Raw genomic sequence first — 24776 nt, forward strand, 5'->3', positions numbered from 1 at the left:
ACATTTTATTTCTGTTGGCCATTTTTTATGTGACCATCTCAGATTGTTGCCATAATAATACTTCAATAATAATACTCTTATTTTGCATTTTAGAGTGGCATTATTTAGATAACATAAAGTTTCAACTCTTATTATTTCCCACTTTATTAAATTTCCCCTTTGGGATTAATAAAGTATTTTAAAATGTTTATTTAAAAAAAAAGCAATAATAATACTCTTAAAGAATTCACATTAATAATAGAAATAAAACATTTTGCATTTTAGAGTAGCATTATTTAGATTACATAAAGTTTCAACTCTTATTATTTCCCACTTTATTAAATTTCCCCTTTGGGATTAATAAAGTATTTTAAAATGTTTTTTTTTTTTTTTATTAAAGCAAACGCAGAATTTTATTTTGAAACCCCAATCCGGAAATGGCCATAGTTAATACAGGAAATTGACGCCAGGCTACACTAGGTGGAGCGCAGCGGCAGAGAGCCGTTAAGCAATGCTGGGCAGCCGGGAAGAAGGCGCCGCTGGCGGACAGGAAGCGGCCCCCGGGCCGCTGGGCCCCCCGGGGTCCCTGAACCCGGAGCACCGCGGGCAGGAGAGACCCCCCGGCCGGGCAGGGTGGCGTGTCAGCGGGCTGGTCAGCTGGAGGCAGCATCCGGTCAGGACGTCAGCCCTGTTTGCTGCAGCCAACGCGGTGATCTGGTAGGCATCATGACGCAGGGATATCCGACAAGCAGACCTGTTAAAACAACACCACGATTTTAGATCAAATATAAAATATGAAGCAGTTCAACCTGATCTTTAGATTTATTCATAAAGTTGGTTTGAACAGTTTTTATTAAGAGTAAATATTCCCAAGTCTAATTTAAATAAAGTTTACTGTTCTATAAATATTTTTAAGGAGTTCAAACGTTGATATTTCAATAAATTAGTTTATTTTAATTTTAAAGTTTCATGTATAATTATGATGTGTGGTTGTAATAAATACTTAATAAAACTTTTTAAAAGTGTTTTCCTATTGAGAAATTAATTATTCAGTCCAGCTCTTACTCAGGGCGAGGAGATCAACATTTTACATTATTATTACTTTAATTGATTATTCTGAAAATGAATACTTTAATATGATCAAATAAACGTACATTTTCTGCACATTTTTCATTTAATTTACTTATTTTTATACAATGTTACAAATACATAAAATATATAAATAAAAACTAATCATTCAATCTCCTTTTGCAATTAGAAAATAAACATTTTATTTCCTAAAATTCAAAATTCAGTAGCTGCTCCTTAGTGAACACTTAGTTATTTCTAGCAAAGGATGCATCTGCAGCTAATCAATACAGTGTAAGTCTGGTGATTTATTTTTTTGTTTTATCGATTAGTTATTGGATGCAGCAGGTACTTAACTGGAGATTTTTATTTCATTTATTTATTTTCAGAATGTGAACCTGAAACTAAAACTATGCTACTTTCTGGGCAACTTATTTACAGACAAAGAATTTTCATCTTACATGCAAAATGTAGTTTTTCTTTCTAACAGTTTTGGATTAATTACGGCTCTGAGTGTTTTATTCTTTCAGCAAATAACATGTTTTAAAGTCTGTATACTCCAGTTAATGATTGATTGATTGCTAAATTAGTTGACGATTAGCTAAATAATCAATTCATCCGATTAGTAATTTCAGTCCTAATCCAACTGGCATGTTTTCTTTTGCACAATCTGTAAAGTTGCATTTAATAGAAAATTGTAATTTGATCTTCTGTTGTTTCCAAATGTCTTTTAATTTGCTTAAAAAGAACTGAAATTTTACACAAGTAGAAAAAAAATGTAATTTAGTTTAATGTTAATTGATCAGACATAGAAACTATAAAGTACTACACCACTTTAAACGGTGTAACAAAAATAACTGTTATTTGACTGGAAAATAATTTTACAGGTATAAATATTAGAATATTAGCACGATGGTTTATTTAGCATTACTTCTTCTTCTTGCTCCTTTTTGAACAATAAAAACACTTTAAATGAGTTTATTGTGACACTGTTTTAAACCAAATTGTCTCTTTTGAGCTAAAACTCGGATTTGTGTCTGCAGGTTTGTTGCCTTCAGCTCTTTTCGGATCTACAGCCTCATGTCCATCCTGTTGATTCTGCTGGTCGTCACGGTAACCGCAAGAGACGCTGTTTGGACCAGAACCAAAGGTTTCTTTCCTCCATCTGTTGTCCACACACTTACACCCTTACAGAGACCGATGAGCCTCGCAGCCATGTGGGAGGAAGCTGGAGTACCCAGAGAGAACCCACAGGGAGAACATGAAGCTCCACGCAGAAAAACCCAGGGCGCCATTTTAACCCAAAACCTTCTTGTTGCTAGGCAACTGCCCCACCGTGCATGAACTGATGTAATATTTGGGCCTCATATATTAAGTGCCAGTCGTTAACACTCTGCATGCACATTGTTTCAGCGACATGTTAAGATTTTTTTTATCAAGTTAAGGGCTGGAACGATTAATCGAGATGAATCAATTATTGAAATGATCATCAATTAATTTAGTAATCAATACATTTTTCAGTGGAGAAATTATTGTCCTATGTTTTGAGACATTAAACGACTCAAAAAGGGTAATTTATTTTTAGAAAAACATACAAAAAGCAGAAATTAAGCCCAAACTGTACACAAATTATAAATGCTTTTAATTTAAGATCACAAAGTTTCTTGGTCTATAAACCCAGAAACCTGGAAGAGGCAGTTTAGCTTCGCCTGGTTCAGATTTAGGACGATAAATCTCCTATTGAGCATCTTTTGCTGTAGTTGCATTTTAGAGGCAATAAAATGTTAATTTTCTTATTTTAAAAAAATGATTGAATTATGAGTGTATTTACACATTTTAATGTATTTATAATATTGTTTTAAAATAATTGGTTAATTGAAACATTTGCAGAATGTAATTTTTTTAATACATTTTAATTTCTAAAATAATCATTAGTTACAAAGATGGATGGATTTATTGATTTGGTTGATTCATTGATTATTGATCGATTAAATTAACTCTTCCTCATGAACAGTTAAGATGCTTAGTTTTGAGCTTGATACAGAATGTCAATATACTAAAATATTCATCATTTTTAATGTCTCAAAACAAGTTTTCATGCTGACATTATTCATATTCTGTGCAGATTGGTTCTAAAATCATTGTCTTCCTGCAGTAATTAAACATTTATATTACTTTGTCCCGTAATTGGGCCGTTTTTGGACAGGATTGTGTCTCAGTGTTTGTTTTTAAAGGTTGTAGAAGTTCAAATGAACCATCCTGGACATCTTTCTGTTCATTTTCTCTGGTCAGATGTTTCAAACCAAACAGGTTCCTCCACTGGCAGATGGTTTCATTCAATGCTTCGTCATTTTTATCCTGATGAGTAACAGTGAGGCACTGAAACCTGAAACCTGTGGCGTCTCATCGCTAATGAAGGAAAAATGACTCTACTTCTGCATTTAGTTCATCTAAAAGTCTGCAGCTTTTTATCACACTCAGATTACCTGGATAAATGTGCTTTAGGTAGATTTTTTTTCGTCTTGGTGCTCTTCATCTTTTCCTTTAAGTGTCACTAATAAAAACCAGCTTTGATATATTTACGTCCAGAGCTGGATGGTAAATTCTGTTTTTTCCTCCCACAGGAGCTCCTGTGTGGCGCAGCATGACCAGCAGGTAAGACAGGATTCACCCTCTGGACAAAAAGCAGGAAATGTGTTTGTTTCACCTGGAAGAGTCAAATATCCAGTCAGACATTTTGACTGGATCAGAGGAAACCCAAAATGTGTCACTAAAATCCTCAAATTAAACAAACACACATACTGAAGGTGAACATCTGATTCTTCCCAGTGAAACGGATCCTGTTTGCTCTCAGGCCGCCTGATGCAAAAGCCAAACACCTTGATTGAAACATAAAGCTGATCATGTTGACATCACATGAAGGAAGCTCTAACTGGATAAATGTGACTCCAAATTGGAGTTACATGATCCGGTATGTGGAAGACGTCTTAACTCTGCTGGACGGACAGAATCGCTCGGCTGCAGAGAATTGAGTTAGTTTTCTCCAGCTGGATCAGGACACCGAGTGCAGAAACAAACTGAGACTTCTGCTGTTTTCTAAAAGCTCTTTTTGTTGTTTACATGTGTGAATATTATGGCCTGGAGGAGGTTTTAGCTCCACCACACAAAGCTGCTGCAGTTTGATGTTTGAAGGAAGGCCAGCCTGACCAGGTTGTTTCAGCAGCTGAGGCAAATACTACGCACTAATCAGTAGCCACAAAGCTAATGTTTATCATGCAAACAGCAGCCGTGCATTGAAATGACCACATTGGCAATTAAAAGCTATGAAAGGCAGGAGATAAAGATGCCATGTGTTTTTGGATAGAATCAGGAGGAACCAAGTTTTTACATGAATTTTATGATTGTACTGAAGGAAGTTTTCACATTTCCTTCCCAGGATTCATCAGAGAACATAGATTTTTACAACCCTTCAGTCGTCCATCCCTATTGGCTTGTTCTGGCCTGCTGAGTTTACTGCACTTTTATTATGTGGATTGTTTGATTCATACAAACTCCTATATGTGCCTACAAAGTTACTTGTTAATTTTATTTTATTTTTATTTAGATATTTGTACTAAATATAGTCGGTAAGATTCTGTGTTTTGCAGAGTTGCTCTGTTGCCTTGCAGCAAAAAAGGTTTTGAGTTTGAGGTTGTGTGTCTCTGATGGGTCAGTGACCTTTGACTTCTTCCAATGGCTGCTGGAGACAAGCAGGTACAGACTGAATGGATAAACGGTGTAAAGCTGGTTCGAACACGTTTCAGCCTTCAGCTTTGTTCTGTACCTGCCACTTTAAAAATCCAAACCATCTATTATCGTGTGACAATCGGCGTTTGTACTGCAGGTCAGAGCAGATTCACAAGCTGCAGCAGATTCAGTTTGAGAAATTTAGAGACACTTTAGATCTGGCATCAGTTCAGGCTCTTATTAGATCTTTCTGAAATCTAATAGATCAATAAATTAGAGTTAATATGATTAAAACATAACCAGATTATCTGCGTAACTAGACGTCCTGCATGTGATTCAGTCTAAATAAATGTTTAATTAGCTCAATGATCCTGACTGCAGATTTTGTTGATTTGGATTCGATTTCATTGATTTAATTTTTTATTATTTCCTGCAGACTTTTTGTGCATAAATGTAACTGTGTGGATCTCAGGTTCTACGTTAAAATTCAACGACTTTAGAGTTTGTGCAGCTAAAGACCTGATTGTCAAATGAGACATAAATCAAAACAGGAAAAATCAGAGTGCACAGAGAAATGAACTGTGAATAAACATGACTGCTAACGTGTTGAATTTATCATTTTTATATTTTGTTTTGTTTTACTCAGCTGATGATTATTTTATTAACAGCTCACTTGTTGCTCCGGAACATTTTGAGATAAAAACCTAAAGAGGATTTAATATACTGTTGTGTTTTATTTCTGTTTTTACATCAAACTTGCAGAAAATAACCTGATTTTCTGTTTATGAGAAAAACAAACTTTGGTTTGTGTGAGCCGATGTCCCAAACAGCCTGATGGGTTTTTTTATATACATTTCTGTAATTATGACATCATACGATGTTAACATCCTGATAAAACACAACAAATCCATATTAATATTTTAAACATTAATATTCATCTGTTTCTGTCTGAGAAAAGTGATTATTTTACTGTTTGTCTGTTTCCTGACTATACTTAATGCTACTTTTCATGCCTTTTTGTAACACTGTTTGAATAATTTGCTTTAAATTGAATTGGTTTTGAATCGGCACACAAATGACTCAAAGGGATCGTTAACTCAGTGAGAAGCTGTATTCTGTCAGAATGGATAGAAGTAAAATGGATCCTGTTTATCTTGGTAAATCTGAGATAAAGACCCTGAGCTGTTCGGACTTCGACGTTTTTATTCAGGTTCCTTCACACAAGCTGCAGGAACCTGAAAGGATCTGAATTTATTCTTTTTCTTTCAACATCACCTCACAGTAATTCTTTCGTTTCTGATTTCATTGCATTTTTCACAACCTGTTCATCTAATTGTACGGATGATACAGATTCATGAACCTGAATCTGGGCTGCGGCTCCAGAGCTGATTGATCACATATGACCATCTAATCTAATCCTCCTATCTGAGGCTGAATCATGTGATCAGCATAGAAACAACCAAAACAGAGACTCAACCTCTGAATGACCTCACCGCCAGCAGATCAATGCGTTCACATTAAGTACATATTTAGAGAAATGTGTTTTTGCTGCTTCCATACAGTTAAACACTTTTAATGAAAGTTTAAGGAAGGCTAAATATTATGCTTACACTGCAAAAACTCTAAATATTTTTGGTCTAGTTTCTATTGGGGCTGTACAGTGGCGCAGTTGGTAGAGCTGATGCCTTGCAGCAAGAAGGTCTTTCTGCGTGGAGTCTCCATGTTCTCCCTGTGCATGGTGGGTTTTCTCCAGGTACTCCGGTTTCCTCCCACAGTCCAAAAACATGACTGTCAGGTTAATTGGCCTCTCCAAATTGCCCCTAGGCAGTGAGTGTGTGTGCATGGTTGTGTGTCCTGTGTGTCTCTGTGTTGCTCTGCAACAGACTGGCGACCTGTCCAGGTGACCCCGCCTCTCGCCCAGAACGTTAGCTGGACAGGAACCAGCACCTCCTGACCCCACTGAGGGACAAAGGTGAAAGAAAATGGATGGATAGTTTCTATTGCAAATTTCTTAATACACTTGAAATGTAACAAAACTGTCTTACAAGTAACTTTTCAGTAAGAAATAGAAGTGAGTTTTAAGTTAATAATTCCTTAATATTGATGAAAATGTACTTGTTCCATCCATCCATTTTCATACACCTTTGTCCCTCAGTGGGGTCAGGAGGGTTGCTGGTTCCTCTCCAGCTAACGTTCCAGGTGAGAGGTGGGGTCACCTGGACAGGTCACCAGTCTGTCACAGGGCAACACAGAGACACACAACCATGCACACACACACTCACACCTAGGGGCAATTTGGAGAGGCCAATTAACCTGACAGTCAAGTTTTTGGACTGTGGGAGGAAACCGGAGTACCTGGAGAAAACCCACCATGCACAGGGAGAACATGGAGACTCCATGCAGAAAGACCGGGGCCGGGAATCGAACCCAGAACCTTCTTGCTGCAAGGCAACAGCTCTACCAACTGCGCCACTGTGCAGCCCGTACTTGTTCCATTGGCAGATAAATTCACTTATAACAAGATATTTTTCCCGTAAGTGAAATAATCTGCCATCTTTTCCATCAATATTAAGGAATTATTTACTTAAAACAAGCTCCTATATTTCGATGAAAAGTTACATGTAAGTTAGTTTTGTCTCATTTCTAATGTATTACTAGAAACTGGACCAGAAATACTTGGTAAAATTGAGTGTTTTTGCAGTGCAGGATGGTTCCTGTGATCACTTCCTCCGTCCTTCAAGCAAGATTATCACAATATCTTCTATGCTGCTGCTACTCACTGAACAGGTTGTTGCTAGGTAACCACGTAGTGAGTGAGTGAGTTGCTAGGTAACCACGTAGTGAGTGAGTTGCTAGGTAACCACGTAGTGAGTGAGTTGCTAGGTAACCATGTAGTGAGTGAGTTAGTTCAAACCACCAACTTTGCTTTGCTAGCCATGACAGGTTGAGCAGCTAAAGCTTTTCCTCTGCCTACATCTCCCAGAATGCCATGCGGTTCTGGATTGTGGAATTATTGAACATTCTATCAGAGGTTTTATCTATTGATGCTGATTATGTGTCTGCTGGGATTTATATTGTTATTGGTTTATTGATCAGCCTTACTCCTCTCACCTTTGCCTGAGTTGTTGCAGGCTGCTCTCCGTTGGGACGGCGTCCAGCGTTTGGTTTGTCCGGTCCTCCCGGCCACAGCTGGCTGCTGGCTGGGATTCAGCAGAGGTGTCAGGGATTAGTGGGCGCCACGCTGGATGCAACACATCAGCGTTATGCAACAGACCGATGGGCGAGTTCGGGTCAAGGATGATCCAGGTTTTGCGTGTTAGGAGATAAAAACAACATGGCTGCTGCTTTCCAAAGACTGAAGTTGATCAGGTTGTCATGGAGACGGCTCTGTTGACCATTTGAACGAGCGCCACCCATTGTAGTGCCGTCTCTATGTCACTGTGACATTTGGCTAGCGGGATGGGATTGTGCTGCCGCCACCTGCTGCTGTCGCTCCCTGTTGCATTGTGGGTAACTACTGCCTGCTTACAGCAAGTTCAGGAGATTAGCTGCTGACCCGAAATGCAAACTGACAGCTGCAGGATCGGAGTCATCTCTCTGTCTACGTGTCTTTTTATGTGCATGTGGAAAAGCAACAACCTGCTGGGGAAATCTTTAACATAGTGGCCGAATTTACCTTATTTGGCTCTGATGCCTTAGTGCTGCGCAGCCTTCTACATGCAACACTTACTAAACAAACGGGTGAATATTTTAATGTTTAATATACAAAGAGAACCACAGATTTCTGATCTAGCAGATAAAAATTGTGATCCGAATAATGCGGTAACACTTTGATTAGTAAAACTGTGAAGATGAGACACAAATTTAGTCCAAGTTCTGTGAAAATCATAAGAAATTTATTTAGTTGTTCTTTAGTGCAGGGGACACAGCGCTAAGGGGGCCGTGGCCCCTGCTGGTCCCTGTCTAGAACCGCCCATGGGTTTTGTTTTTCAGCTCATTCCTTTGTGTTCAGTTTTCTTTGTGTGGGATTTCTTTAGATCTTTATTTCCTCCTCAGCTCATGTTCAGGCACATATCGGCAGATTAAAAGCTAAAATTTCATGTCAACGATAAAGATTAAATAGAATATTTAATTTAACATTTAAAAGAAATGTTTTACTGTTGCATAATATTCCCATACATTAAATTTCATGTAGTGATCTGCAGAAACTGATAAAAAAAAACACACAAACTTGACTTCTTGCTTCAGAGGAAAACTGTAAGAATCACATTATCGTCATCCAGACCATTAAATTTTTATGACATTTCATATTTTTAAAAAGTTTATGATTTAGAGATCAGAACCGGATGGACAATGTGCAAAACTTATAAACTCCTCCCAAGTTTTATGAAAAAGGGGTTTGAAATTAAAAGTATTAATTAAAAGTTTCTTCTTTTTTTTAAACTAAATGCCAGAATAAATATTAAAAAAATAATTGCACTTCAGGAGGAGGGATTTGTGTGAGGAGATAAAAATGTTTTCTTTACTTTTTAAATAAATTTTTTTTTCATGAGCTTGTTTATAGGTTTAGCTAAAATTCCTTATTTTTTGAAAAAATACACAGGAAAGATGTTGCTGTTTTGAATATATTTATTTATTTAAGAATTAGGCAAAGCAAAACATAGACATTTCTTTTTACAGCCCTGTGGAAAGGAGAGTAATTACTTGATGATAAAGACATGGGTTAGTTGACAGAGGAACAGAAACCCCTAAAAGAAAATGACTAAAAGCTCAGCAGCAGCAACAGGCGAATGAACACAACAGAAGATTTAAAAAACTTCAAGGAAAAACAGAAAACAAATCAGTTCTCTGAGTAGAAAACAACACAAAAACAAAGATCTAACATGACAGCAGAAGTGAAATAACTGTGTGGCAGGCAGAGGGCGGTAGAGAGTAAATCAAAAATATTTTTTCCGTTGTGAAGTTTATATAAACCAAAAGTAAAATATCTAACTGTCCTGAATACATTAGGATTTCATTTTAAGGGGAACCGCGATTAGTTATTTTAAAAAAATAGACCTTTTTTGGGAAATATTTATCTTAGGTGTAAAAACAATACAGTAATAATATTGTAGGTTATTTAGGTTTTATGAATTTTAATAAAATATTTTGACAGGAATGTCGCCATGTTGTTTACGCTGCAATGCATTCTGGGTAAATGATGCGTAACGGTCCAACTGTCTGGCTCCAGTGATGAGTGACGTTATTAAGCCTTTTTAATTTGAACCGGTCTTGTGTGAAATTTTGTTACCTGTAAGTACCTCTATAGCTCTGTGTCCAGTTAGGCAACAGCGGTTTAGGGTCCGAATTTTGTTCGGTGTTGGTAGAGGCTTCACATTTAGCACGGTGATCCAGCTCCATTAGCATTTCCGGTAGTGATAGCTCCGTTAGCTCTGCTTGTCTTTGACGTTTCTCCCAGCGTCTGTAGCGTTGTGTCCGGTTCGGCATCAGCTGTGCTGTGTAGAGCCTGGTGTGGTGACAGATACCGGACTTTACTACCAACACCGAACCTCCACGGTCCGGTCAGGTCGGTGATGTGAGTACCGCAGGCCGCCGTATAGCTTCTGTTAGCATCTCAAAGAGCGTCCAGCTCTTCTTGTCTCAGCAGCAGCACTGCATTTATTTTTAGCTCGTTAAGATGACGATCACCTGTAGAGCCTTCGTTGGTTTTACTGGTATGAATGAGTCAAAGTGTTGTGGATAAATGTCCAGGGTCCAGATTAGGTCCTTCGTTGTGTTCCGCTCCGGCTCTCACTTCTTCTTCTTCTTTTCTATTATGGCGGATCGCAAGCAACTTTAAGGTGCATACCGCCACCTGCTGGTCACGACTGTGTAGCAACATTTCTTTACATCTATTAAATTCTATATATTAATCTTGTAATCCAGCTCTCACTGCGCTCTGCTTTCTTTATGTGGAAAATTATCCAGATTAGCCTCTTTTTTTTATCACAGCCGATAGTGGCACCTTGTGGCATTATCTAAAATTACACCAGTCAAACGCAATATGATAAACAACTACTGGGATAAAATTAGCCTTAATGTGTTTACCCTGTAGACTCCAGTACAGAATGGACCAAAACGCGTCATCAACCCATCGGTGAAAAAATGGTGACCTCCATGGATGAAAGATGTAACAAAAGATGTACATTTTTGAAGTTATGAGTTTTGGTGCATCACAAACAGCAATTTTTTAGGTAATAGGAAAATTGGAACATATTTAGGCCAACATGTTCAACTAGTCCTGGATCCTTTTAAGCTGAAAAAGGAAGAACGAAGAGTAATACCTTTTTCAATTTGCCACACATTGCAGCTGAGACCAGGAGTTTTTTAATTTCTCAGTATTTGTCTGGAAGTCCCTTTGGCCTGTAGCGGTTTGGATCTCCTCCGCTTCGTCCCCAGCGATTTGCTGCCTGATCGGCAGCTTCGTCTTCAGGACCCTGACCCGACAACGATCCCTGCATCAACTCTCTGAGATCACTGAAAAGGAAAATCCACAACTATTCAGAAACAAACTTATAAAAAGGGAACAAATTGATCTGTAGACGGTTTCATCCATTGTTCCTGCTGGCTGTAAATAGAGCGCTGCTGTGTGACGTCTATGTTTTCTTTTGGAGGTCGTAAACCAATCACACAGAAGCAAAAACGATCTGAATTAAGCATCAAGACCTTCTGTTTGAGTATTTGAAAGCTGCATTTATCAGAGGTTTTCTTGGGCTACGATTTTGCACAAGGTGGATGAGATTTATATAAGTGTTATAAAAGGAATTCACATTTTAGTTATTTTATATCTGTCCATGTTGTCCAGGGTTTGCATTACCTTAAGACTGAGCTGCAGAATATCATAAAACTGCAGTTTAATACTTTAAATTTGAACAGTTCTGCACATGAATGCATCACATCAATGATCTTAAAGTCATCATCTGATCTCTCTCTCAGTCTGACCTTCTTAGATCTTTGCTGCTGTTTGACCTTTGAAGACTCTTTCTCACCTGATGACCTCTGCAACCCACACGCCTCCCGGTCCTCTCTGCGCAGCTTCATAGTTTCCTCTGGCGTGAAAGTATTTATCACCGTTCTTCCATTTGGCTTCTAACATGTCCTGATAGGCTCTCCACATATCACCAGCTCCTTAACAGAAAAAAAAGCCCCAGATATTCATTTAAAATAACCCTGAAGACTTTCAGTAACAACCCCAGGACTGACTGTCGTGTTTCCTACCTTGAACAGCTTGACCAGGAAAATTGTACAAATGAGCTTCAGATCCAGCGATAAAAATTAAAACAATTCCTGCTAAAAGCATCTTCATTGTTGCAGAAGCCTGAAACAAAAGTAAAGCTGGAAATGCACCAACATAAGCAGAAGGTTTGGGGAAATTTCTAGATTAAGTACTTACTTCTCAGACTGTGCAGACGACGTTTCAGTAAAACCTCAAGGACTCGTTCTGCTAACTGCAGAGACGAGTCCCTTTTATGTTCTGTGGCCACCAAAGGGGCTGCATTTCACAACCGGGGAAAATCCAGATTATTGCTTACAAGGCCTGAGTGGTGAAAGTGAAAGGAGAGCGCATCATATCGAAACAGAAACCAGCCATGTTCCCCTCTGGGTTTTCTTTTTATTTGGTAGATTCAAGAATTGAGTCATTATGATGCAGTTTTTCCACAAGAAAAAAATAAAACTGGAACTGTGTGCGTGCGTGTGTGTGGGGGGGTGTGTGTGTGCGTGCATTCGTGTGTGTGCGTGCATTTGTGTGTGTGTGCGTGTGTGTGTGTGGGCGTGAGTGTGTGCGTGTGCATTCGTGTGTGTGTGTGCCTGTGTGTGTGCGTGCGAGTGCGTGCGTGTGTGTGGGGGTGTGTGTGTGCGTGCATTCGTGTGTGTGTGTGTGTGAGGGCGTGTGTGTGTGTGGGCGAGTGCGTGCGTGTGTGTGTGTGGGGGGGTGTGTGTGTGCGTGCATTCGTGTGTGTGTGTGTGTGTGTGTGTGTGCGTGCATTCGTGTGTGTGTGTGTGTGGGCGAGTGCGTGCGTGTGTGTGTGTGCGTGTGTGTGGGGGTGTGTGTGGGCGTGAGTGTGTGCGCGTGCATTCGTGTGTGTGTGTGTGCCTGTGTGTGTGCGTGCATTCGTGTGTGTGTGTGTGTGGGCGAGTGCGTGCGTGTGTGTGTGTGCGTGTGTGTGGGGGTGTGTGTGTGCGTGCATTCGTGTGTGTGTGTGTGTGAGGGCGTGTGTGTGTGCGCGTGCATTCGTGTGTGTGTGTGTGTGTGTGCCATATTTAGGACCATTTCTGGCATAGACCAGTGGCCCTCATGGGGGCCAAAGCCCGGTTCTAATGCAGCACCACGGACCCCCTTGTAAAAGGTCAGGGGTCAGGTTTAGAGGGTTGGAATGAATTAATTTTTGGTTAGGGTCGGTGAAAATGTCCGGTTCAGTCATCATAAATGTTTCATTTTATTGATATTACAGATAAAGTTTGCCACAACTGGTTTATTTATTCTTCTTTGTTCAGTCTGAAAGTTATTTTCTCCTGGCATTTAATGATGTAAAAGTTTCATCCTGTTGCTCTTGACGGCTGGCGGTTACCATAGCAACCAGAAACTGTCAGCTCCTCCCCCTTTTCCGTTGTTGCCTGTAACTGTATTATGCATTAAGTTCAGCTCTGTGTGTTCTTTACAGACATTATATTTTAGCATATATACCTCAGAGAAATGTAGTTATTATACACATGGTTTCATGAGTCATATTGCCATGTTTTGTTTTTAACTGTTTATGTGCATTTTAGCTGGGAACAGTCTGACTTTTTTCAATTATAGTTAAATTATGTGAATTGGTAAAATGTTAAAACATGTAATCCTCTTTATATTCAAAGGTTTATTACCTCACGCTTAGTATAGTTCCTGTAATCAGTGTCACAACATGTAATTCAGACTCTGGCCACTAGATGGCAGTACTCAAACTCAGTGATTTTGCATTAGTAGTTTTTGTACATATCATTGCGATATGAGCAAAATGGCCGCCTTTTGTTTGGTCATAAGGAGCTCAGGTCTGTTTGCACTCATTTAACAGATTATTATTATTATTCTCCAGGAAGTTGCAATCTGATATTTAAAGCACTTAATGCAAATTTACATAATCTCCTTAATTTCTGTATTTCCTTCTTTTCTGATCAATTATTGCAACTCGGCTGTTTCTTATTTAACTTCCTGTTTCAGTACATCTCTTGAAATCATTCTAAGATCTTAGGATTTGATTACACTAACACTAGATTATGTTGCCTTGAATGACCAATAAGAAATTCGTTTTTTGACATGATTTTATTGGTATTAATGGTGATATTCCAAGAAGGTATTTGAAAATATTATTTGCACTTTTAAATATTATTATGTTAAAATTCCTGTCTTTTTTTCGGAAGGTTATGAGCAGCAATAAAAAATTTTTATAAGCTTATTGTGGCAAAGATAATAGCTTTAAGAAAATTTGCCGATTTCTCTGCAGCTATTTGGAAAAAAAAGCCACAAAATCGGTAATTTTATGCTGCAACAGTCACAAGAAAGCATCACATCATCATGGAGGTACTGAGTGTTTGGGCTCATTAGGAGTGTGTGTGTGTGGGCTGGGGACTTGCCCGGGATTTATCCGGCGTCTCATCCAATGGCTGCTGGATACGGGCTCCTGCCCCCCATGACTCTGCATGGATAAATGGATTCAAATGGACGGGTAGAGAAGTTGAACTTACGGATAACATTGTCAGAATGTGAGACAGAGTTGTCCTCTCATCAGTCCATCCATCGCTGTCACTGGGAGTGTGTGTGTGTGTGTTGGGGGGGTGATGTTGATGTTGGGCAGGTGGGTGGGTGTTGTTGGTGGTGGCAGCTGTTTCATGAAGACCCCCTCCACCCTCAGCCCCATTCCTCTGTACTCCTGACAGCTGCCGGGTGGAATGCAGCGTGACCCAGTTATTTTTAGACGAGCCCACTTGAAATACTCCAAGCTGGGTTTCATTGAGGATAAACAGAATCTGCTGTCAGACTGTCGCCTGCTTTGCCGTGATTTCGCTGCTGAAAAACACTGATTCAACCTCAGTCTTACATCCTACCTGAAAACCTTGCTCTCGTAGTTCCTTCAACACCTCTGGAAGACTTGTGCTGACATCTGGAGATGTCTCCTGAAGATCGTGGGGCAGGACTAAGGTACAACGCTTTGCTAGAGACAAAGAGCTGTTGTTTGATCGATGCTTTTTGTTTTTTCTTGTCTTGTGAGTTCTTGGATTTGAGAGTTTGGGAGATGATAAAACTGCTTCCATCACACATCTTTAGCCTCCGTTGTTGGGCTTTTTATGCTCGATGTAATTCCAGGAAGATGGTTCCCTATAATTAGGATATTTATGACCTGGTTTCACGGTAAAACTACAGCAGCGTTATTGCATCCCAGCTCTGCGTCTCCCCATCTCTCTGAAGTCTTGAGTTACTTGTAGCTTTTTGGTCTCCAGTGTCGACACTCGCTGGTTGGCTTTTCTTGTTGACGTTTACAGGGAATTGGATCAGCTCGTTCCGCCCGGTTACTGTATGTGTGTCTGTATGCAGAACATAAACAGGGATTAGTTGCATCAGAGGCAGGCTTGTTGTAGCAAATAGCCACACAAACAGGCGGGTAAACATATTAACACCCCCGCCTCCAAGCCGCATCAGAAGATAATTCTGCTGCCATTAGTCACATTGTTTGTCTTGGGTCTATTTTAGAAAGTGTCATGACCGGGCTTGTTAGAGGCTCAGCAGTGCCGTCCTCTCTGTTGTTTCTGAGGTCCTGATAGGGTTAAACAGGATTTCTGTCCAGCAGCTGCTCCTCCCTTTGTCGCCTATGACTGACTACCAAGGATCAAACCCTGACAAGGTCCATCCTTTCACTTTAACTCTGGATTTACAAACATTTTCAGAACCAGCTTGGCGCCTTATTGCAGAAAGAAGGAGCAGATGCTTTTCACCAGGCGCATGCAGCTCCAAGTGTTTCGCAGAATCATCCTCGCATGTTCAGCGACATCACCCTGTCTGGAAATCAGAGTCTAACAGGCGCGTGTGCTTGGAAGTCATGCAGTGGGCCGGGTTTCAGCGGGCATTTCGTCATAGGAGTTACTTGAGACGCTGACGTCTGGGTCAGGTGGGCGCATATGAGACATTACGGCTTTTTGTGGCCACCTGTGTTTGTTTCCAGCAGCTTCTTAAGTCATTATGAAGAGATGTTGGGGAAAGAAAAAGTCCTTCTACGGTCTGTTCTGTGTGTCCAGACAATGGAAACAGTTTGTACTTAAAAAACAAAATCTTTTTGTCAGATATGCTAACATGGAAGATACATTTGAAACATGACACACTAACTTAAATCAGATTTGTTGATGAATTCATTGGGAACCAACCAATAAACACTGTAGAAATATCTGGTTAGAACAACATGCTGGTTTCTGCTCCTTTGCTTTTGTTTCCCATTGAAAGTTCACCTGGTCCAGTGGGTCTGTGTTTGCCTGAATCCTCACTGCACCACTGCTGTGGTTCTTGCTGAAGTTCCTTCCTGTTAAAATAAGTTGTTGCTGTCCACTGTCGCCCTCTGCTGACTCAGGATGGGGGATTGTGCCATATTTGAAAAGAATAAAATAGAATTTGGTTTTGCAAAGTGTCTTGAGAATAAGAAACCTATAAAATGACTAAAACGGCAAACAAAAAAGCTTGACTGTTTGTGATGAAGTTTGTGGAGGAGGTCAGTGGCTGTGTTGTTGTGTTAGAGGATCAGGTTCAAAGGATACACTGAAGGAGGCTGAAGCCAGCTTCTCATATAGCCAAAGCAAATAAATGCTTTGGCGTTTGAGTTCGGTGGTCATTCTGTGTATTAGATTGGAGAGCTATAAATGCTCAGATTAGCCTGAGATGTTGAGCAACTGATAGACTGGCAACTTCCCTGGGTTTAACCCCACATTCCCCCTCTTGCCCAATGAAGGCTGGAGAGCCAGAAGCATCTCACCCTCCTGGACTTCAGGGTTTCAGTGATATAGATAAGGAACGAAAGGATGCAGCAGTGGGCACCGCTAACTGAAAGGTTAGCAGCGCTATCGCTAAGGAGCTAAATGTAAACATTAGTTACGCTAATGCTAGATAGTTATACCAACATAGTATTTATGGGAAGCTAATTCTAAAGTATCAAATCCAATCATCACAAGATTAGCACAAAGAGGCTTTGAAAACAATTCATATATGTACATTTCTGCTTATAAATGCTATATCAACATGGTATTTAGCAAAAGCTAATTCTAAAGTGCTAAACAGACATTATATTTATCTGATGCTAATGCTAAAATGGAATACCAACATTGTATTTAGCAGGAACTATACTAGAGTGCTATATCAACATGGTATTTAGTAGATGCTAGTGCTAAATCACTATACCAACAAACTATTTATCAGGAGCTAATGCTAAAGTACAAAACCACCTTGTATTTAGCAAATACTAATACTAAAGTGCTATATTAAGATTATATTTAAAGGAACCTATGCTGAAGCGCTATATCAACAAGGTATTTAGCAAGAGCTAAAGCTAAAGCGCTACACCAACAAGATATTTAGCTGGAGCTAATGCTTAATCACTATGTAAACAAGGTATTTAGCAGATGCTAATGCTAAGGCTCTAAATTCAACCATGTTGATACCCAGGAGAACAGGAGGAGGCTTTCAAAACAATTCATATATGTACATATTTGTATGTATTTGTACAAAAGTATCACCCTAGTTGCTCATTTGAGTGTTGAATTCTTCCTTATTCATCATTCGCTCGTTTGTTGTGCACAGTTGGGTAGGAAACTGTTTGTGTTTAGTAAATATTTGTGAGTTTTGATTCAAGAACCACATTGATGTAAAACCTGAACTTTCTTGATTAACCACAGCAAATCCAATTAACTGAGTCTTATAAAATATATATGCAAACATCCCCAATAAACAACCATCTAAAGTGTAAGCAGTTAGTCGTGAAGACCAAGAGGAGATGACTGAGTTGTTGCTGCAACTTGATCTTCATGGTGATTTTGCAGCAGTTGTTCGCTGTTTCCAGGCAGCTGCTCACACAGGGCAGGAAGTTTCCGTCCCCAGCTGGATTTAAATTTAGTGCTCAGTCGTTTCACGTGATGAACACGATCAGAACAACAGCTCGACAAATTTAAAGGGAACAATCACAGGCTTGAAGCCGGAAACAGTTCCACTTGGCCTGGGTTAAACTACGCACTTATCTTCTGTTCGCTCTGTTCCCACATTTTAAACATAGTTTTAGCCAAAAAGCGACAACTCTTGATGTAATAACAGTTTTACATGCATTATAAAAGCCTCTCATATTTTTCTAGCTGACCTGGGGTTGGATCATTGTACATCTCGGCATGACCAGTGCATTATCACTTCAGTGTGTTGGGTTGGCTTTGAAACAAGGACAGATGAAGGATCAACATTCCAGTGCCTGGATTTAAGAGAGGAAACATGCCTTACGTTTTACACCCTTACCTGGTTTTTCCCAGACCAGTAACGGTTTGTCCTTGTTATGTAAAATAAGAGCAGGAAGTGATGCGAGGGAACTCCCAGGAAAGAAACGAAAGTTTTATTTTTCAGCTGCTGTCTCTGAATTCCCATCTTACTCTGGAAAACTCCGTCTCCTCCCGGTTTCCGTCTGACACCTGTTTCAGCAATCATCCTCCTGGTGTTTCATTGGACATGCCTACATTTAGTGGTGACTCTGGATTTTAACAGACTGTTTTACATGCACTAAATCCTCAGCTGAATATATACATCAATTATGCAAAGAAACAAACAGCAAATGATGTTCATACACATCATTTCAAACCTGTATGATTTTCCACTTGGAGCTAATTCAATCATGACCATTGAGGTTAGAATATCACATCGGATTAACAAAAACTGTTTTTAATAACAATAATTGTGCTTTTACGTATTTTTCAGAATTGTTTTTCCTACAGTTGCATTTTTATGGTGCATTCAAGTATATCGCATACATTGGTTTGTCTGAACATCAACCCAACTTAAAAGAGATGTATTTTTATTCTCGAATGTCTGCACAGTCTTGTTTAAAAACATTCACCCATTCATTTTTTCGTGTTTCTACTCTAATATATACGAAGTTACAGATTCCTGTTTCATTGACAACAATCAACAGCTCAGCTATCAGAGCAACGAGGCGTTGGGGATCCTCATGTGATGAAGGGTCACACACTTTTCAGCTTCAGTGACTGATTCTGGTTCCTGGGTTTGTGTGGTTCTAGTTGGGAGATCATTGATTCTGGGCAGGACAGCCGGTCCAGAACCGGACCTCAGCTCGGTGACTCCCTGAGACTTTTCATCCAGGAGACGTCGGCGTTCAAACAGCAAAACCCTGGCAAGGTGAGCCTGACAACCTGGCAACATGAGCTTGAGTTTGTCATAAAATAAAAAAACAGAAGTAAATCTGAGTGAGGATGTTTGTTTGTTGTAGTTCTGCCTGCTGGTTTGCAGTCTCTGCACCTTCTTTGCTGTTTTGGGTCGCTACGTTCCAGGAATCGTTATCTCCTATATCATATGTGAGTGAAGTGACTTGTCGCACTCTTTCTACTTATTTTATAATTACTGTATTGATACGTGTTGCATCGACGGTTGTTGGTTCCTTCCTGTAGTGCTGGGTATTTTCCTGTGGCCTTTGATTTCGTCTCAAGACAAAAGTTTGTGGCTGAAGCCAGTTCTGCAGAAGCTGGACTTCGGCATCGGGCAATTTTTTCATAAAATCAAGCAGAACCATGGTAAGTATTAAACACTTTTCTTTAAAATAACCAGACTTATTTGTAATCTGTTAAAATCTGCAGGCCATAATGTATTTTTAGATAAATGCATTATAGCTTTATTTGTTTTATGTAAAAACTTCTTCCAAATAAGCTCACAAATAAAGGAAAATATTGAATCTATAGAGGTGTTTTTCATTATCTTTTCTTTTTAAACAAAGTTGCATTTATTTGAGTTTAATCTGATCCTTGTTGATTCGTTCCTTTCAGAGAAGAGACTCGCTCAGGCTCAGATGGAGAGAGAAGGCGTCGAATCCGACCTTTCTTCAATGTTTCCCAAGGTGTGTAGTTGATTTTCGCCTTCTGGATCTGATTCTGTTCACTGCCAGGGTCCAGTTAGATCAACTGGAATTCACCACTTATGATCCTTATGAGGGCTGCACAGTGGCGCAGTTGGTAGAGCTGTTGCCTTGCAGCAAGAAGGTTCTGGGTTCGATTCCCGGCCTGGGGTCTTTCTGCATGGAGTCTCCATGTTCTCCCTGTGCATGGTGGGTTTTCTCCGGGTACTCCGGTTTCCTCCCACAGTCCAAAAACATGACTGTCAGGTTAATTGGCCTCTCCAAATTGTCCCTAGGTGTGAGTGTGTGTGTGCATGGTTGTGTGTCCTGTGTGTCTCTGTGTTGCCCTGCGACCTGTCCAGGTGACCCCGCCTCTCCCCCGGTACGTTAGCTGGAGAGGCACCAGCAACCCTCCCGACCCCACTGAGGGACAAGGGTGTAAAGAAAATGGATGGATGGATGGATGGATGATCCTTATGAGTCTAGTTAGCTTGTTAAACGTCCAGCAGGAGTCGGGTGGGTCGGAGGGACTTGATAAAATATGTTTAAAGTCAGAGTTTTTTCCCTACATTTTATACAACTGACAGCTTTTAGTGCAAAAGGTAACATTTCTGTGTGTTTCTGGTGAGCCAGCTCGACTCCACGGTGTGTAAAGACATGTCGGTGTCAGATACTGAAGTGTCTGACGTGACGTGGACGGATAACGGCACTTTCAACCTGTCAGAGGGACACACGCCGCAGACGGAGAACTCAGAAGGTGAGAATATCAGAACATGTTTATGTCTCTTAGTTTACTGACATTTCACAGGTTTATTCTGTAAGAATGTTCACTTAGTGCCATCTAGTGGTTGAATTTAGGTATTACACCACAGGCAGGAGACTCAAAGCGCAAACCTCGTAAGATTGAGTTGTTCTTTGAAAGCACTGTTGGTATGAACTCAAATTTCTAATTGATATTTCTGTTGATTAAGATCAATTCAGCATTTCTTTGACTGAGACTTTTACTGCTTTGAGAGAAATATTTTCTCCTGAGCAAATTTATTGTACATCTAAGTGCTGTATTGTTTGTGAAAGTCTGTTTTTCCCTCCTCCTGCTGGCTTCAGTAAGGATTCATTTTGGAGAAGAGTTTGTCTGAAGGCGATGGAGACGAGGACATGACAGTCCTGGTTGGTTATTCCTCATTATCACTTCTTGGTCCAACTCTGCTTCTTTCAGATCTTGATAAAGAGGAATTGTTCACCGCTGGTCTCCCAGATTTCCCTTCCCTTGATAACGGTACAACAACCAACGGTGACGATGACCTCAGCCTTGACCTTTCCTTACCTCCACCTCAGCCAATCAAATCAAATCGATCGCCTCCTCCGTCACACGAAGGCCAACCGAGCGGCAGCGCCCTGGAACTGGTCAACCAGATGGCCGGTGACGTCATCGCCGCTGCCGTTACGTCCGCCATCCAGGAGAGGATAGAGGCCGCCGTCGGCTGCTTGGCTCTGAGCGAAGACCCCGAGAGGTCAAGGCCTCCGGATTCGAGCCGACTGCTGGACCTGGCCGAGGAGTCTGACAGCGAGGTGGAGGACTTTGAGCTGCTGGACCAGTCTGAGCTGGAGCAACTGGAAGGGGAGCTTGGCTTGGTAGAGGAGAAGACGAAACCCAAAGAGGAGGAACCGGCCAAGACCGACAAACCAGCCTCGTCTGGATTCTTCTCTAAACTCCTCAGACGCCACTGATTGGTGAAAAGCTCGGCAGGGGAGGGTAGATGGTCACGAAGGACGATCAGAGTTTCTGTCACCTTTGGCTTCTTTTTGAGGAGAAAGATTTACCATTTTTATTTCTCAGAGCTAACATTTACATTTGAAACATCTATTTCAGCTCATGCGCAGCAGAGTTTCACTTATATATGTCGATCTGATCATGATGTGGAAGTTCTTAAAGGAAGCAGAACCTGCGATTTGAAATCTGTCTTCAGTAAAACAGCCTGGGCAAAGAAAAGGAAGTTAGGAATGTCAAAGCCCATCATTATTGTTCCACACTAGATTCTACAGTTTAAAAAGAATTAAAAACCTCACAGTAGCTCAGACCGTCAACCTTTTAATAAGTAAATACTCATTTTATGACATTTCTCATCAGATAAGTTTCTGCACCTTCACAGCAGCCAGTCAGATGAAATCATGAACCTCAAATCAACATGTCATCTCTCAGGTGGTCATACTGAGGCCTTTCAGTCTGAGGATGTTTTATGGCTGGTGCTGCAGGACTTCACATTGTTTAGATGCATTATAACTCTAATGTCACGCTTTCCTGCTCATTATTTCTAGCAACAACACTGCAGGTTTATCTTTGACAGGCAGGCCAAAAGAACTGGGATTTAAATTCAGAGCTTCTCTGTCTCTCAGCAATCAGTACAGCAGATCCTGGGTGCAATTTGGAGGTGTGTGCGTTGCTTCTCAGCTGGGAACTCGACACATCCCAGTTTCCTTTAGCAAGGACTCCATGTTGCTGGGGTGCTTGTTGTCATGAATAGTGTGGATTGCTTGTTGCCAAGAGGGAGTTTATCAGGAGCAAAAACGACCAGAAATGTTGATGTGATGAGAGTTGGAGTTTTATTCACCATGTTTTTCTTCTTTCATTTGAGTCTCAAATGTTTCTAAAAACAGCCAGAGTAAAAAAAAACACCCAACCATTTTTAGGCAATAATTTAAAGTTTTTTGGTGCCCAGAAAACAAGTCATTTCAAAAACATAATCCGATTTTTAAATCACAATCAACAGACACTGCACTGTTACCTAGCAACCCCAACTGAGCTCCAACACATTTGGTCAGCTGGCTTTCCCACTTCATGTGCTGTACAATGGCTGCTGGAAAAGAGAAGTGTTATGTTGGTCTTGTTGGTTGTGCAGGAGGCTCCACTTCTGCTTTTCAAAGATGTACGGTTGTAGAATTGCACATCTGATTTCAGCCATTTTCAGGTGAGAGTCTAACGGAGTTGGGGGCGTGGCCAGCTGTATCTTCTTTGGATTTAAAGTGACAGGATGCACCAAAACAGCTCATTGTGAAAGGAGATAAAAATAGGCAGAACAGAGCAGAATAAAATCTCTTTATGTAAGAATGATTTTGTTCGATCTATCCTAACCTCCTCATGAAAGCATAACAGATCACCTCTCATTTGGTGGGAAGCTGTTCTACCCGGCTGCCAGCTGCCTTCTGCCCTACAAAGTTCTTTCTTTCGTCCAGTATGAGATAGTAGAATTAGTTTTTCTTTTGATACATTGCAGATAAGACACTGACTGCTCATACTGGCTCAACAGAAGCAATCCTAACCAAACAGTCACCTGAAATCTGGCAAAGACAAAGAAGTGAACGAGTTAACGGTGACACTCGCTGCAGAGTTACATTTTTCAGGCTGAGATGAAAACGTTGTTCATGACTGGATCGTTGATGATGAAGGTTTAAAGATAATCAGGTTCATTGTATCTCCTGCGTTAGGATCTTAGTGTTCCTTACTTTATCAAACATTTCTGCAGCTTTTTCACTTTTCCTTTGATGCAACGTGCAGCTGGTCTCAGAATAATATGCATGGATACCTAAATAAACATCCAACAGAGGGACTGCAGGAGATTTTGTGGATTTTTGGCAGGGAGCTGCTGGGACTCAGGAGGGAAAGACGGGATCCGAATGAGGAAAAACAGAGAAATTAGACCGAATGTGAATTCTGTTGGAACAATAAAAGAAAACAAGTTTGATAACATAATTGTAATGGCTTTTATTATTCACATTATTATCCTCTTTCATTTGTTGTTCCATTTTTATTTTTGTTTTTTTTTTACCTTATGATTTTAGTTCCAGCTGCAACAATTTCTGCTTTAAACTGCAAGGTTTTATGAATGCAAACATAATAAAGAATCAGGATTACATTGGGTTTTTATTATTATTATTATTATTATTATTATTATTATTATTATTATTATTATTATTTGTCCAAACAAATCTGGCATTTATTTCTGACGACATTAATTGGAAGTGATGCATCTCAATTATTTTACCACCAGATGGCAGTAAATGGAAAATAAATTGGTTTATTGTGGCCCAGAATGAGACGTGATGGTTTGAAAAATCCCAGTCTGTACTTCCACCAGATCTATGATGGCTATTTATTAATTTTTTCCATAATTCAAAAACTGAGCTGTGTGAATTTGGATTACCCTACTGCACGGGATTTAAGGAAAAACATGATGGAGGTGGAAAATAATTCAAAGATGCTAATATTTAATGTACTTTAATTCGTTCAAGTCATTAATTCAATAAATTATTTTAAAGCAACCTGTTGGATTTTAATGATGCTTGTATTTGTAAACATGAGGGAATATTGTTGATTTTTATTTTAGTTTATTTAATGATATTTAGTTGTTTTTTTTATAGCCACCAATGACAAATCAGGGGATTTCCAGGAGTTATAAATCTTCTTTCTAATTTTTCTAATCTCAAACAATTAAATGCCAACAAAACAAACACAAGAATAACAAGAAATCTCAGTTTGAGAAGTTCATATTTTATTATTTCAGTGTGCTGCTACTGCCAGTATTTTTGTTAGCAGATGGAAAACTAAAGATCTTTCCTCCTCATTTCTTGACTGTGAGATTTCTATTGAGTTGCTGTTTAGGATATTCACCGCAAGGGGGAGCTGCAGACCCGGGAGCCTGTCTGCGTCCCGTAATGTTGCCTAAATATAAACAAACAAAAACAACAAAGTTTGACGGAATTAAAAACTACAATTATAAAGTCATTACTCAGAAGTTAAGATTTAGTGATGTTTATAAGTTCTTGAGGTTTTCTATGTTTTGTCATTAAGAAATG

The 24776-nt window shown here is 39.9% G+C and overlaps 2 protein-coding genes across 2 annotated transcripts; one reads left to right on the forward strand and one right to left on the reverse strand.

The window, feature by feature from the left end:
* The first annotated feature begins 490 nt into the window (after positions 1-490).
* retreg1 (reticulophagy regulator 1) lies at positions 491-24242 on the forward strand. Its single transcript, XM_017310235.2, has 9 exons — positions 491-696; positions 2091-2197; positions 3672-3702; positions 19099-19216; positions 19308-19392; positions 19486-19608; positions 19858-19928; positions 20559-20682; positions 21142-24242. Exons 1-9 carry the CDS (start codon positions 491-493, stop codon positions 21651-21653), a joined length of 1377 nt encoding a protein of 458 aa, XP_017165724.2. The 3' UTR covers positions 21654-24242.
* On the reverse strand, positions 9388-12495 carry LOC103480049 (serum amyloid A). Its single transcript, XM_008434794.3, has 4 exons — positions 12206-12495; positions 12031-12130; positions 11802-11940; positions 9388-11289 (listed from the first exon to the last, which is right to left on the reverse strand). Exons 2-4 carry the CDS (start codon positions 12116-12118, stop codon positions 11148-11150), a joined length of 369 nt encoding a protein of 122 aa, XP_008433016.1. The 5' UTR covers positions 12119-12130; positions 12206-12495; the 3' UTR covers positions 9388-11147.
* Positions 24243-24776: the final 534 nt, after the last annotated feature.

This window comes from Poecilia reticulata, chromosome 17 (assembly GCF_904066995.2).
Source record: "Poecilia reticulata chromosome 17, P_reticulata-male-v2, whole genome shotgun sequence".
NCBI lineage: Eukaryota > Metazoa > Chordata > Actinopteri > Cyprinodontiformes > Poeciliidae > Poecilia > Poecilia reticulata.

Coding starts and splice junctions, on each gene's coding strand:
- retreg1 (XM_017310235.2), top strand. CDS start 491: ATGCTGGGCAGCCGGGAAGAAGGCGCCGCTGGCGGACAGGAAGCGGCC. Junction 2,198..3,671: donor TGTTTGGACCAGAACCAAAG/GTTTCTTTCCTC, acceptor TTCCTCCCACAG/GAGCTCCTGTGTGGCGCAGC. Junction 3,703..19,098: donor TGGCGCAGCATGACCAGCAG/GTAAGACAGGAT, acceptor GTGTGGTTCTAG/TTGGGAGATCATTGATTCTG.
- LOC103480049 (XM_008434794.3), bottom strand. CDS start 12,118: ATGAAGATGCTTTTAGCAGGAATTGTTTTAATTTTTATCGCTGGATCT. Junction 11,941..12,030: donor TCCTGGTCAAGCTGTTCAAG/GTAGGAAACACG, acceptor TTTTCTGTTAAG/GAGCTGGTGATATGTGGAGA. Junction 11,290..11,801: donor TGGGTTGCAGAGGTCATCAG/GTGAGAAAGAGT, acceptor TTTCCTTTTCAG/TGATCTCAGAGAGTTGATGC.